This window comes from Rhinolophus sinicus, linkage group LG05 (genome assembly GCF_036562045.2).
Source record: "Rhinolophus sinicus isolate RSC01 linkage group LG05, ASM3656204v1, whole genome shotgun sequence".
In the NCBI taxonomy this organism is placed as follows: domain Eukaryota; kingdom Metazoa; phylum Chordata; class Mammalia; order Chiroptera; family Rhinolophidae; genus Rhinolophus; species Rhinolophus sinicus.
In genome coordinates, this window is record NC_133755.1 from 171,414,676 (window position 1) to 171,429,179 (window position 14,504).

The 14,504-nt window shown below is 40.7% G+C and overlaps 1 protein-coding gene across 5 annotated transcripts in view; it reads left to right on the top strand.

Annotated features, from left to right (window-relative positions):
• The window catches only part of ESR1 (estrogen receptor 1), a 358,968-nt gene that overhangs the window by 328,253 nt on the left and 16,211 nt on the right, over window positions 1–14,504 (top strand). Inside the window, exon 7 of one of the 5 annotated variants that reach the window (XM_019735449.2) lies at window positions 1,819–14,372. The exons of the other annotated variants lie outside the window; for them this stretch is intronic. Coding sequence (XP_019591008.2) covers window positions 1,819–1,868 — 50 coding nt within the window. The 3' untranslated portion in view covers window positions 1,869–14,372. Of the gene's footprint in view, window positions 1–1,818; window positions 14,373–14,504 lie in introns of those variants that run through there. 5 annotated transcript variants of the gene reach the window in all.

Here is a 14,504-nt window from a genome sequence, read left to right on the forward strand (position 1 = left end):
ACCTATCTTCCTTGTAGATGACTTATGGAGGTGGAACAGCACTAGTCAAGTATGAGACACGGAAAACAAAAATTAGACATTGAATCAAATGTCCTTTTTGTCAAAATATTTGCATCCTTTCAGATATTGGGGATGTTTTTATTAAGGTAGTACGTGTATCTAGGTGCATATCTGTTGATAGTTAACAAGTAGACCAAGTGATCCTGTTAAGAAATTGTAACCAATTGTAAGCTCCAGTTCATAAAGAAAGAGGCTTATTTGGGACAGACTATGTTTCTGGTTAAAACTGATTAGCTGAAAAATATAATTGGCCCAGAGATAGAAAAACCTGGTCCTAAATCTAAGGAAGATGGAATGTGGTAAAATGGTTCCTCTGAAAGAGCCGTTTCCATTTGGTTGATGGTGTCTAATTCAACTGTCCACTTTTATTTATTCATTTGAGAGAGCTTAGCTGAGAGCGGCATCTGTTTTTGTTTTTTGGGTTTTTTCTTTCTTTTTTTTTTTTGAGTGAATGAGGTTGGCTGTTGTATAAAGAGTTACTGCAGCTCACCCAGATGGGAACTGTGGCTCAGCCTGAATCAGCACCCTGCCTCCTCTCAGCCCCCTCCATGTTTGGATGTAGGACTAGAACTCCAGTTTGTGGCACCGGAAGCTTAACAGTTGGGTCAGCAGCACCGCAGACACCCTTAACCTGGACATTTACCCCCATCTCCAGCCCCACTTCGGGCCTCAGACCTCATTCTCACATAGAAATCACAGTTATTTTGAAGCCCTAGGCCTGATTTAGATGTCGTTTCTTACACGATTATGTACAGTCTCAAACTCCCAATAGTTGAACAATAATTTGTATTGATCAAGTGTGTAGAGAATTGGCACTTCTCTCTCTTTTCAGATGTTTTGTCTCTTCCTGATGAATGCCAGTCCCTTCCCACCGTCCCTGACATTTTTCCGCTTCTCTTTCCCACTAGTGCTAGTAACCTATATCACTTGAAGGTCATCATAGTAATCATTCTCACTTATCAATAGATAAATGGAGATCTGTGCTATTATACTAGACAAGGACTGAAGTACGGAATGAAGTTACATGAAAAATAATGTGATCTGCACTGAGGAAGTGATTCCCACTCCATTCAAGTTTCTGGTTCTACTCACATGCATTGTGCTTTTCATTTTGGTCACGTGTCCTAAAAGGGTCCAGACCCCTTAATGGCTCTTTATTGGATGAGAGTTCTGGGAGCAGTGTCACTCGGCTGCACAGTGCCGGGTCCTGAACCTGCTCCTTCTTTGGTGGAAGGCTGGTACATGCTGACAGTTTTCATGTGAGCAGTCTGTTAACTTCAGGGAAAGCAGGCCTATCAACTGTTGGGACTCCCCCCCCCCCCCACATTTATCAGGAAATAATACCCCAGACAGGAAATGACATTAGCTGGGAGGTGCATAATCAGCAGAAGTAGACGCTTTGATCTTAGTAACCAACAATATTTCCTTCTGATCCACACAGCCTTTTCTTGCATTATGTTCCTATGACTGGGTGTTTTTGTTTTTAATATTATGTAAAAAAAAAAGACCCAGGTTTTTAAAAGATTTTCACCATCAAAATATTGGATTCAGAGACCCAGGTTTTTAAAATCCCAAAGGAAAAACAAACAAACAAAAAACACACCAACTTTCAGCTCTCACAAAAAGGTCTTTTATTAAAGACTGGCACCAGAATCTCAAAACAGTATTTCCCACTGCAGGATTTGGACCTCCACTTGACTCCTCCTCGCACGGGCTAAACTTTCCTACTCTGTCCTTGTCCTTTCTCCTCGTTCTCAGGACCTGCTGTGAGCTTCCTTGTACTTGAAGGGTTGGAACCCTGTTTTTGAAATACAAGGCGCTGTATCCCGATGGAGTTTCCAGTTGTCTTTTTCATGAGATGTCAGGGTGGCAGCTTGAACGGTGCTGCTGGCTCGAGAGCAGTCCCAAGAGAGAAGCTGTCTCTCAACCTGTAAAAACTGAAATCACTTTTCCACTCCCAAAGTGAGCTGCGTTTTGGAAAAGCAGATCTGCTGCTGAGCACAGCCCTTAGTGTCTCCTATGGTTCCTGAAAAACAGAATCCAAGAGGACGGGACTCTGAAACAGAATGGTATGGGACGAGAGCCTTTTCCAGAGTGAAAAAAAAAAAGGCAGTCATATGAGGGTTACCATCATCACCTTTCATGAGACACATTACAAAGTGACTCTAATTCCTGGATCTCTGACAGAAGCCAAGCTGTAAATAATCCAGGAAAACTGAGCTAGAAGACGCATTTTTGATCCCCAGGAAACAAGACCTCAGCGAATGAAAGAACCTTGGGTGGTTCTGTTGAGCCTCCTCACCAAAGTCTGAGAAGGATGTGTTTACATTGGCCTTAACTTTGGAGCAGAGGAACAACGGGGACTGAAAGTTTGTTGTGAGGATCTGCTCGGAATGTCATTCTGGAAGTCTTGAGAGGGTCTCCCAAATGCCAAAATTTCCATGGGAAGCCCTCTTCACAGCTGTTTGGGAGTGGGACATATTCGGCATTCGATTTCTGCCTCATGTAGAATAGTTTATTACTTTGCTTGCAAAAGCCTGGAATCATCCATAGGACAAACTCTGTTTGTTTTTCCACTCCCCACCAAAGGACAGAGGCGTTCCTGGTTAATCCAAAAATGCCTTGGCAAAATCAATGCCAGCTTCAAGGCATTCTGAGAACTAGCTGGACAGAGCTCAAGAGCAGGGCAAATGAGAACAGAGCAGATGAGCTCAATGCCAAAGGCTGTGAGGGAGCAGCAGTGGGAGAGGAAGTCGGGGAGGGAGCTGGAGCTGAAAGGGGACCCGGAAGGGGGCCCTGCGCCTGTGTGCACTATTCCTTCTGCCCAAACTGACTTCTGTTCTTCTTTATAATTCCAATATATCTAATTCTTCCAGCTTCATCTCAAATCTCTTCTCATTCAGGAAATCTTGCTACTTACTGCCCAAGGCCATAATGAGCTTCCCGTCTCTAGACTATTTTAGTTCCTAGAGTCAATACCATATTATCTAGCATTTGATCAGTTAGTTGCCTGATTTCATTCACTTATCCAATAATTCATCATGTATTGAATTCCCACTATGCACCTTATACCAAATACACAAAAATGAACGACATGGTTTTTTTTTGGTTTTGTTTCTTCAGTTTTTTACTTTAACCTAGGTTGTTTCTTTATGCATGCATGTCCTAATTTCCCTATAAATCATTAATGTGTGTTGTTTTGTATTCTTCACAGCTTTTGGCCTGTGAACTCTCAACAAATCTTATACCATTCAGTCATTTAATAGAAGCTTATTTGCAGGATATTACCAGGAGGACCTGGAAAATGCTCATTTTCTCCACACGGTTCCTATGGTTATAAAATATCATCCTTTTCAGTATACTGTAGATCTAGATAATATCAAACTATTAAATGGGGAAAAAATAATGCCCATCTCCTTGGGTTATTGTGAGCTAAAGGGGAAATTGTATATAAAATGCCTAATGCAGTTCGTGGAACATAGTTCTCATCGTCATTCATGAGACTCTGGCTTAAATGGAGTCAGTTCATACCTTTTTTCAATATATTTAAGTGCTTTTAGTTTAAAGGCCTCCTGCTAGGTTTAGAAAAGATGGGGGACTCCAGTGTAATAATAACAATAGAGCCTGTAGCTGTTCCCCTGAGACTTTGTTCTTGTGCATTTATTTATACTGAGAGAAATTTTAGAGCAAGATTTGTCTCATGGATAATAATTGATGGTTATTTGAACCTTGATATTGACTGACCTCAATGAACACTGAGCCTCTGCCAGTCACCGGTGGCTCCTCCATCACTTCACTGCTTCTCATTACCCTGTTTTCCCCACCCCATACGTGATCCTCATAAACCTCTGAGAATCCACTCCCATCCAGAAGAACACTGCCCCTTTCGGGAATGTTTTTCAAGACTCACAAAAATTCACAAGTCAAAGCTTAATACGTAGAAATCTACAATCTCTCTAGAAAAACGTGCAGTTTGGCCTTCAAATTCCATTTAATACTTATTTCTACTCTTTCTCTGAACTCCTTTCTGACCACAATTCTTTCTATTCCCCAGTAATTCCGAGGAGCCTTACACACTTCACTCCCTGGCACCTTTATCCAGCCCATTCCCTGGAGAGCCTGCAGACCCCTGACTCAGCATCTCTGTTCTCTGCTAATAGTACGTCCTCTTTCCTCTCCTGACTCACAAGCAACTCCAATCACCTGAAGTCTTCTCTGTGCCCTCTGGACCCCTGTATTTCCTTCAGCAGGCCCTTTTGTTGCTCCTGAAATGTCTTATTCTCTAGAAATGTTGTAGCCTTGATTACCTGTTCGTCCCAAACTGACCTTCAGACAACATTTCTCTGTCAATTGATGGAGTAATAAAGAGGAGTTAAAGAGCCCCAAACCATAGGGGGCTCTTTAACTCCTAAAGTAAAGGAAAAGTGAGGTAAAGTTAAAGGAAAGCAGGATTCAGAGAGAATTATGGCAACATCTCTAAAGTGTGTACCCTGGTGTTCATGGACAGGACTGGGGGTACAGAATGGCGAACAGGAGCATATACACTGAACATAAACATAAACACAGTGCCAGCTGTTGTCTGTCATCTAGTTCTGCTATGTTTGTGTGGTGTATCTTGTCGTATTGGTGCCTTAACGGAGACATGCAATGCCGAAGCTGATGACATCCGTTTGTTTTATATGTGTTCAGCAGAGGCCACACTCTGGCCAGGCAAGCATTAATTTCATGATTAATTATGACAAGCTCTCATCACAAAGAATATTTCCTCTGTCCAGAGCTGAGTCCCTGGCACTCTCTCCATTAATTATTAGACAATTATTTACAGCATTTACATTTTTAAGTTTAGAAATAAGACAATGATTCAGAGTCCCCATATTTAGATGAAAGGACATTATAAAAACATATGGACTATAAACATGGAGGATTATTAAACCTCAACAGTTGAAGGTTTCTGACAGGAATAAGCCTTGGAAATTGCAAATAGGTACATTGTCAACTATGCCTGTGGTTGTCACAGTGGAGAAGATTTAATTATATTATCTCTTGAGCTGTTTGTGATGCCAAGCTTCCTCTCTAGGGAGCCTGCTTATTGTCATTATTTTGAGATAAATGACACTTCATGGCTATTAAGTGATTCATTGTCTCCTTCTCTTTGGCTGACTGGATTCTGTAGACAGTCACAACTCTAGGAGCTTTTCTCTGCTACCAATTTCTGGTGTGACCTGAGATAAACCTCCTGGGATCTGTTCATTTCCTAAAAACTTGGTGTGGCATGGGCTTTGCCATCAGAGAGGCCTGGCATTCAAGAGAGGCAACTCGGCCACTTACTTGGGGTGGGAATGTCCTTTCACATGAGACTCCTGTAAAACAGAAATACGATACCTAACTCAGAATTTTTGTGAATGACCACATATTGAAAGAATGGTCACATAGTTCCTGTCACGTAATACATGCACATAACTGTTATTTTGCTTTATCTATGCTCTCGGAATACAGAAACCCTGGCTTTTATCTCTGTGAAAGAAATTCCTATGATCATCTTAGCAGGTAACACATTTCTTCTGGCAGTTCTGAGGTGAGATGTCACTCTTCCCATTTGGATTTAAAAAATTGCATTTTCAGAACAAAGATGTCCTGCTGGTAAATGGAATAGTCTCAGGCCCCAGACTGGGGCATGGGATCCTGCATTGCACAGACTTCTTGCAGTTTCCAAGGAACTAGGGGAATCAACCAGGTGCCAATAGTCTAGGGAAGATGGGAAGTCATGTGAATTCCTGGGAGGCGCAAAGGCAGCCGCTGTTGGAGAAGTAGAAATTCTTGCAACATTCTGGATATTAGGAGCAGTTTTCCATTCTTGTTGAGAAACTCAGGGTCAAGAGTAGCTGCTTATCATTTTGTGTTCTCAAGAGCATGGACGAAGGGGTAAGCCACTCCTAGGTCCTCGAGTCAATGACTATGTTGACCTGCTTTCTCTGAGGTCTAGAAATTATGTAAATAGGTATTCTTAAATTAATAATATATGGACGCATTTTTTAAAAACAAATGCCACAGACTCCCCCAGTGCTGACTTACAATATTCTTTGTATTATAATTTTGCTTAAATATTAATAACCATGTTTATTATTTAAAGGGGCAATGGAGTATAAACTCCATGTTTGTAGCTCTAATAGAAATACAAAACCAAAACAAATTCACCAAATACAAACCAAAAGGCAAACTGATAATAATATTTTGGCAGAAATTGAGTTGCTGTCAGCACCATGCCTGGGGCTCACATCTGGTTTGCTGGTCTACCAGGCTCAGGTTTCCTACCACTTGCCTGCATTTAGAACAACCCCCAAACCTTTGTTTGCATATAGCGTGCTGTAGCATTATCTGGTTTTGGCAAGAGCACATCATTTATGCATTTCATTTGCTTCTGTGCCGTATTTACTTATCTGAGACACTTAAACTGTAACTGTTAGATTTGAAAGCAATCATAAGAGTGGGTGAGACATATGTTACTTATAAAAGGTTATATGGATTATCTAGACGAGTGTGTCTCAGTATTCCACACATTTCATTCATCTGGGGGGGGGGGTCTTTGAAAAAACTCCTCTAGAGATTCTGATGTCATTGGTTCAGAGCAGGGCCTGAATGTCAGTATTTGTTTAAAGCTCCCATAAGGATTCAAATCTCACCAGGGTTGAGAACCATTGATTTAACCGATGCAGGACATTCTGATATTAATAGCTTATTGATATTTTTAGAATATCATTGAGATAAAAAGCACAAAAACCTAAAATTCTAAGAGGCAACTGTAGGACCTTTAAGAATCCTTCTTTAAATCTCCGGGGCTTGGGAAATCTAGTTTGAAAACTACTAGTGTAGATGATGACATTTCAGCTAAGTTAAATAGTTCTCTAGTATATTATAAAACTAAGCATTCCGCAGACTCTGAGGGATTCTGCTCATTCTCAGAACTGTGCCTGGCACCGGAGGCACACACATGTGCAAGATCTTTTTCTGTCACACACTGGGTTGGTCAGGGGGCACAGATAATGAACTAGTTGCTTCAATACCATGAGATAAGGGCTGTGATAAAGGTAAGCACTGAGTGTCTCAGAGACACCACAATAAGGTCTTTATATGAGGACTGCTTTAGTTGAGTCTTCAGGATGGGTAGGACTTAACTAGAGTCAGAAGGAAGGCAAGGGGGAATGTTCTGACTTCACCATCAAACTAACAGCGAGGGTCTCATCCAGCCACTAGACCTCTCTTCACTGGCTTTCTCAAATGGAAATAATAATTCTAAATAGTCCTATTAACTGAATAGATTTGTTACGGCATAACAAGATAGTTTAAAATATAAGCTAACATCACCATTACTGTTACAGTCTGATTTTTTCTTTTATTTTTATAAGGGAAAATATTTAGCAATCTAATAGCCTACCAAGATTTTGGTATCAAGATTTCCCTGTTCTAATTAAAAGACTAGAACTACACTCAGGCCCTATATTTGGATAGGCCTTGGACACCCTTCCTCTGCCCTTGTGCCTGGCATACCGAACTATAATCTAAAAGTGTGTTGACACTTGAATCAACAAAAACCATAGGAAAACAACAAAATCTAACCATTTATTTTAGCTCAGAAGAGAAATAAAATATTTTTTTTGATGGGTTTTTGTTTCTCCACAAGATACTCATTGAAACAGTAAAAGCCATAATAGAACGTGTATGGTTTCCTGCAACATTTAAGGGGAACATCAAGTTTTGAGTTCAAGCCAAACATCCCTGCACTTAGCTTGAAGACCATCCTCTGGGCCTAACCTGTCAAGCGCGGCCCCATGGCTCTGTCCAACTACGTCTGTTGGGTTGAAAGAAAGATAGAGAAACAAACTCCCTGCTGCAACGTCCATCTTCCCCTGGCCCTCCCATGGTGTCCTTGAGTGCTGCTTCTGCTTCTGCTTCCTTCAACTTTCCCCCGGAGGGCATATGGTGACTTTTGTACGTTGAGGTCCCTTGAGCTCCATTTTCTGAGTTTTCATTTTATCTCTACTTTTTAGGTTTTCTTTATTTTCTGGCATATAAAAAAAGACAGCAATACCTCACTGAACTGAGGGATACCCATAGCTTTAAAAGCTACTATTAGCTTAAGTACCATGTGTTGAGGATTTACTACTTTCCAGGCATTGTGTTAAGTGCTGGAAATGCAAAGTTGTCTTATGTGGCCTTATCTATGGAATGGAGAGAGTAGTAGTTTCTGCGTGTGGTCCACACGAGGTGGGGCGTCTGGACTGCTCCCTGGAGCCGAGGGGCTGCTCCATCCAGGGGACTCAGTAGTCATCACAATAGTGATAATAGTAGGAGTCCTTGGGAAGGCAGTGCCTACGTCCAGGACTTCATGGTCTGAAGATAAAGACAGATATAAAAAGAGAGCTATTCTCTTTAAAAAGAAAGTTGTGATTACAAAATATAAGATGTTTAATTTACATCATTTAAGGGTAAAATATATATTATAAAGGAAATAAAGAAAAACCTGAAGTTAACCAGCTACGTGGACGTTTTGACGTATCTTACTGCAATACAGTATAGGGGTTAAGAGCCAGTGACTCTAGTACCCAGTTCAAATCCCCTTTCTGCTACTTCTCTGAATTGTATAACTTTGGACATGTTGCTTAAACCTTTTGTGCTCTGTTTCCTGGTCCGGGAACCAGAGAATATAATAGTGCCTACCTGTTAATACAAGTTAGCTCTCGGAACAATGCCTACTTAGACTGATAATCGTGCTAGGTACTATTATTTTTCTTTTCGTACTGTGTGTGTACATATTCATACTTATATTTTTGCATTTTAATTAAGAGTATACACATGCACTTTCTTTAAAAACAAGATTTTAAATTGCCACAAAATCATTCGTGAAGATATAACATCATGTATACGTCTTTTGCCCATTTTTGATTATTACTTTGGATATGTTTCTAGAAGTGGGTTTGCTGGATGAAAGAGTATACATAATTTTAAGGCTCTTTGGAGCATATTGCCCATTGCTCCAAAAAGCTTTACCAAATTGCGTTCACATAAACGTAACCTTACCATGCAAAGTGGTAGATGGAGGTGGGAGCTAAGTGCTGGGGAGTCAGAGAAAGCTGACAGCTCCCTCCACCCAGACACTGCCTTCAGCTGTGAAAGGCCCACAGTCAGGAATTTCTATCACATTACTTCTATAATGTGATAAACATCACATTATAAACACCCCAAGCTCCCCTCTTTTGGAGCAAATTATCATCTGAGAATTTTGTCTGATTATCTGTATAGGGGCTTGTTATATTAATTTTAAATTTTATGACTTGTACAGACACTGTGCTGGTGAACTGCTCTTTTTCCAAGCAATCAGGGTGCACAAAGGGTTGGCATTTTATGTCTTACCTTCTGCCTTTGGTCTCTTTGCCATTGATTTTTTTTTAAAAAAGGTGATATTTACAAAGAGACAAGATGGTGAATGGCGGGAAATGCACCTCGCTTTCAAAACTCATCTAGGGAAGGACAACCTGGCTCCTCCAATGATTTCCTTTGCTCTGGGTTCTGGAGCTTGGTATCATTGACATGACCTTTCCTTGTCAATAGTGAGCTCGGAGGAAGCAACTTACCATGTGACTCCATTACCCCTACAGCGCATGCCTTCGCTAGTGATCAGGGAGCTGCTGGTTCAAAGAGCACCCTGTTTAATCCGACTGAGACCCCCAGATCACATGCTGTCTCATCTCCAAATTCTTGTAACTGGGCTTCACAGTGTGGCTGAACAGGAACCCCAGGAGGGGACTGGCAGGAACCCTTTTTTCTCCTTGAAAATTAGCATCAACAAGAATAGTGAATTAAACCCAGAATGTAAACCCATTTTCACCTTGACAGGCGAAGCATCTGCCCTTTCTCTTCGTATAGCGAACGGTACCCTTTGAATGAGATAACATGAATTTCACATTTAGTGAAAGCCAAACATGTAGCACCTTCTAGTAAAACCAAATGTTGTGGTTTCTTTGCATTTAAACTTGCAAGTCCTTTGGGGCCAATGTGTTATCAGTCTTTGAGATTGATTTTCTTTGGTGCTTAGATATGTAGCTCAGGTTGTTGATGACATATCAGAGGTATTTCCAGCTAAGAAAATTATTCTCAGAAGGTTTAGTAACAAATTTGTGAGCTCCACTTCCTGCCAAAATGGCAAGCCTTGAAAAGTGTCAGAAATGTAAACAGCCTTCAGGATGATAGAAATATTAGGAAAACAGTAAGAATGAGTATTCCCACAGCAAGCTCCCTATTACTTGGAATATCCATTCATCAGCTACCTTGTCTCATCAGTCCAGGCACTGACAAAGCTTGTGAAATAAAAGGAATGAGAGGGACTTTGATTTTGTATTTTTAATAGCATTTTCCTCCACCAGATTATGAAAGTCATATATGCCCAAGGCAGAGAATTTGGAAAATACAGAAAACCACCAAGAAAAATAATGTCCCATGGAATCATCAATTTCACCACACAAAAGTAATCATTGTTAACATTTTGGTGAAAGTTCTTAATTAAAGAGACATTTAGACGATGGTTGTATACACCAGCACTCCCTTTCTCCATCTTGCACCCTGTTTTGAAAAGCTGGATGGCTGCTAACTCATTCCAGGAAAATTATTAGTTTTCTCAAATATAACAGGTGGCGAGTCCATTGGCAGTCATTTCTAGTTCCTCACAAACCTTGAAGTTAGGAAATTCTTTGTGTAGCTTCTGATCACTGGGGCCGGGACTGGGGTATATTTGGGTTCTAGTTCTAGCTCTGCCGCTTATTTACTGATGACGGGGTGACGTTGGCCAAGTCCAGCCTAGCTGCCCTGCCTGAAACCCTTTCCCGCTTGAGCATCCACTAGCCCCAGTTCCTAACCTCTCTTAGCTTGTTTACCAATTATTCAAACACTTGGAGTGTTTCAGCAGGGGTGTTGTTTATACATTAAAAAATTTAAATTTTATTTATCAATAATCTATTTTTGTAGAGCAGTTTTAGGTTCCCAGCAAAACTGAGTGAAAGGTACAGAGATTCCCATGTATCTTCTCCTCCCCCCCCCCACAGCCTCCCACACTGTCAAAATCCTGTACCAGAGTGGGACATTTGTTACAACTGATGAACACAGGTTTACAAACTATTATCATTCAAAGTCCATAGTTTACATTATGGGTCACTCTTGGTGTTGGACATTCTATGGGTTTTGCCAAATGTATAATGACATGTATCCGTATTTAGAGTGTCATACACAGTAGTTTCACTGCCCTACAAAACCTCTGTGCTCTGCCCATGCATCCCTCCTTCGCCCTAACCCCTGAAAACCCTGAGCTTTGTAATGTCTTCGCAGTTTTGCCTTTTCTGGTATGTTATTTAGTGAAGTCTTACAGTATAAAGGTTTTTCAGGTTGGCTTCTTCCACTTAGTAGTATGCATTTAAGATTTTTCCATGTCTTTTGATGGTTTGATAGCTTATTTGTTTTTAGCATTGAACAATATTCCATTATCTGGATGTACCAGTTTATTTATCCATTCACCTATTTTAGGACATCTTGGTTGCTTCCAAGTTTTTGCAGTTATGAATAATGGTGCTATAAGCATTGATGTGCAGGTTTTTGTGTGGACATAAAATTTTCAGCTCCTTTGGGTAAATACCAATGAGCATAATTGTTGGATTGTATGGTAAGAGTATGGTTAGTTTTGTAAGAATCTGCCAAATTGTCTTCCAAAAAGGCCATGACATTTTTCATCCCTGCAAGCAATAATTGAGAGTTCCTGTTTCTCTATATCCTTACCAGCATTTGGCGTTGTCAGTGTTCCAGATTTTTCCATCCTGATAGGTGTGTAGTGGTATCGTACTGCCTTTTAATTTGCAATTCCTTAATGGCATGATGTGCTGCATCTTTTCATGTGCTTATTTGCCATCTGTGTATTTCTTCTTCAGTGAGCTGTGTATGCAGGTATGCCCATTTTTAAATTAGGTTGTTAGTTTTCTTATTGTTGACTTTTAAAAGTTCTTTGTATATTTTACATAACAGTTCTTTATAAAATATGTCTTTATGCAAATATTTTCTCCCAGTCTATGGCTTATCTTCTCATTCTCTTCATATCATTAGTTTTTAAACCTTTTTCTGCTGAAGGCTTGTGTTCTAGAAGGACCCTCCGGGTCACCAGAAGATGGGGAACATGGTCAGAGGGACAAAGGCCGAGTGAGTAGGGTCCAGCCCCCACCCCACCATTTCTCCTTATTTAATCAGAAAAGTATGACGTCACACAGTTTACATATGAGGGTTTCACATGAGAGTCACTTTTGTTTTAAAGGGTTTGGGTGCTCAAAATGGTTTGGAAATCACCAAATTAGATGAACTTAAGATCCCTTCTAAAACCGTAATTCTAGAATTCTGTATCTCCTTTTTGCAATATAATAAACCCTATTCACTTTTAAGGAAGAATGAGATAAACCTGTCACAGTCATGTGACACTTTTTCAATACAACTTTCTTTCACTGTAGCATTCATTTGAAATGATGGCACTGATACACCTAAACATTATGTGTGCATTATACATGCCCACCGATCTCTCTGAAATAGCGATTTTTGCCACTAATTTTAGATTTTTCAAAATAATCAGAGATAACTATCAGCCATTTCAATCCTATATGTAGGAAAATGGGGAGAGCAGATCTGAATCTTTGTGGTTCTGGAGGTAAACATGCAAATCAGAATCAAGAAGGTGTGAACTTCACCATTACTGGCCAGTGCTGAGCAACAAGGCAATTCAGGGTAATGTGGGCATGTGCACTTAGACAATAAGATGGCCTTAGATAGTACATCATCTCCTCTGGATTTGGGGTGAACTCAGATGAATGTTTAATGATTATGTGTAAACATTTATATTCACACTAACACTCTTCATTGATGTGGCAGAGGATGGAGGGATGTCTTTCTCATTTTTAAATTCATATATTGCCTATTCCACAGAGGATTTGAAATGGTTTACTACATTTTGTGTGATGCAAAATGAGTAAAACAATATTTGACAAAATCGGTAAAAAGAGGGAAATAATGTGAATAAAATAAAAAGTCCAAGAATCAAACGAGCGCACAGAAGTACATCTGTGCAGTTTCTAGGAGTGGGCCACAGATTTGGCTCTAAATGTCCTTTGCTTGGCCAAAGTAAAGAGAAAAACACATTCCGTTATAAGGTTCACAGGCTTTTAATAAAAATAAAATAAAATACACCAGTTGCTCAACATAAAAACTTTCCTTTAGGGAAATCTTTACAAAGTCTATTTCTCAAAACCAGGACTTGATAAGGATTGTGCAACTGAACATTCACAGTGTTTTATCCTCTGGTGAGAAACCCGAGTGCAGATATTTTGGGTTGCCAGTCCAGGGAAGACCCATGTGTTTTGATGATCAGCTGGGCATTGGTTAGGGCTAAAATCTCTTTGAAAATTGTCAACTGCATGTGGTATCTGATAGGATAAGCTCAAGCCCTTACCATTACATCAACAAGGGTGAAGGTCAAGAGCTGGGCTAAGGCACTGTAGGCGGTAGGGCACATAATATGGAACAGGGAGCATTTAAATGCTACTTCATTTCATGGTATACCAGATCAGGAGTCTAATCTCCAATCTGCCTGTTCAGGATCATTTCTCTTCATAAGCGTCTGGTGCAGATGTCCAGGTGTATTCTGCTCACTGCTGTTGTGTAATAAACTACCCCCAAAATTAACAGCTAAAACATACAAACAACAACAACAACAACAAAGGTTTGGATTCTGTTGGTCATGAATTGGGAGAGGGCACAGAGGGAATGGCTTATTTCTTCTCCACAGTGTCTGGGACCTCAGATGGGGAGACTCATCAATTAGGGGTCATTTGATAGTCGTGGGGTAGAGTCATCTTGAGTTGTTTTTACGCACATGCTGGCAATTGATGCTAGCTGTTGGCGGGTACATGGGCTGGTGCTGTCAACTGGGATGCTTATCTGTGGTTTCCCCACGGAACCTGGGCTTCCACACAGCCTCGTGCTCTCTACACGTACCTCTCAGAAGGTGGCGGCGGCTCCAGAAGCAAGTGCCCCACCTGACAAGGCAGCCATTTGTCCTTTGAGCTGTGTGGCCTTGTATGACAGTCCCTTAGAAGCTGTGCAGCATCACTTCCAGCCTGTTATTTTTATTTTTTATTACAAGCAAGCCATGGGTCCACCCAGACTCAAGGGAGGGGCATGGATTGCACAGTTAATGGCAGGAGAGCCAAGATCACATTGTAGAGAAGCATGTCGGAGGGGAGGTCTTGCTGTGGTCATCTTGGAAAAATACAGTCTGCTCCAATATGAAAGAGCTGCTTCCTACTCTGTTGTCCTTAAAATGACGGGTAAGAAAAGGTGAGGTCCCAGGAAAGGAATTCATCTGGCCT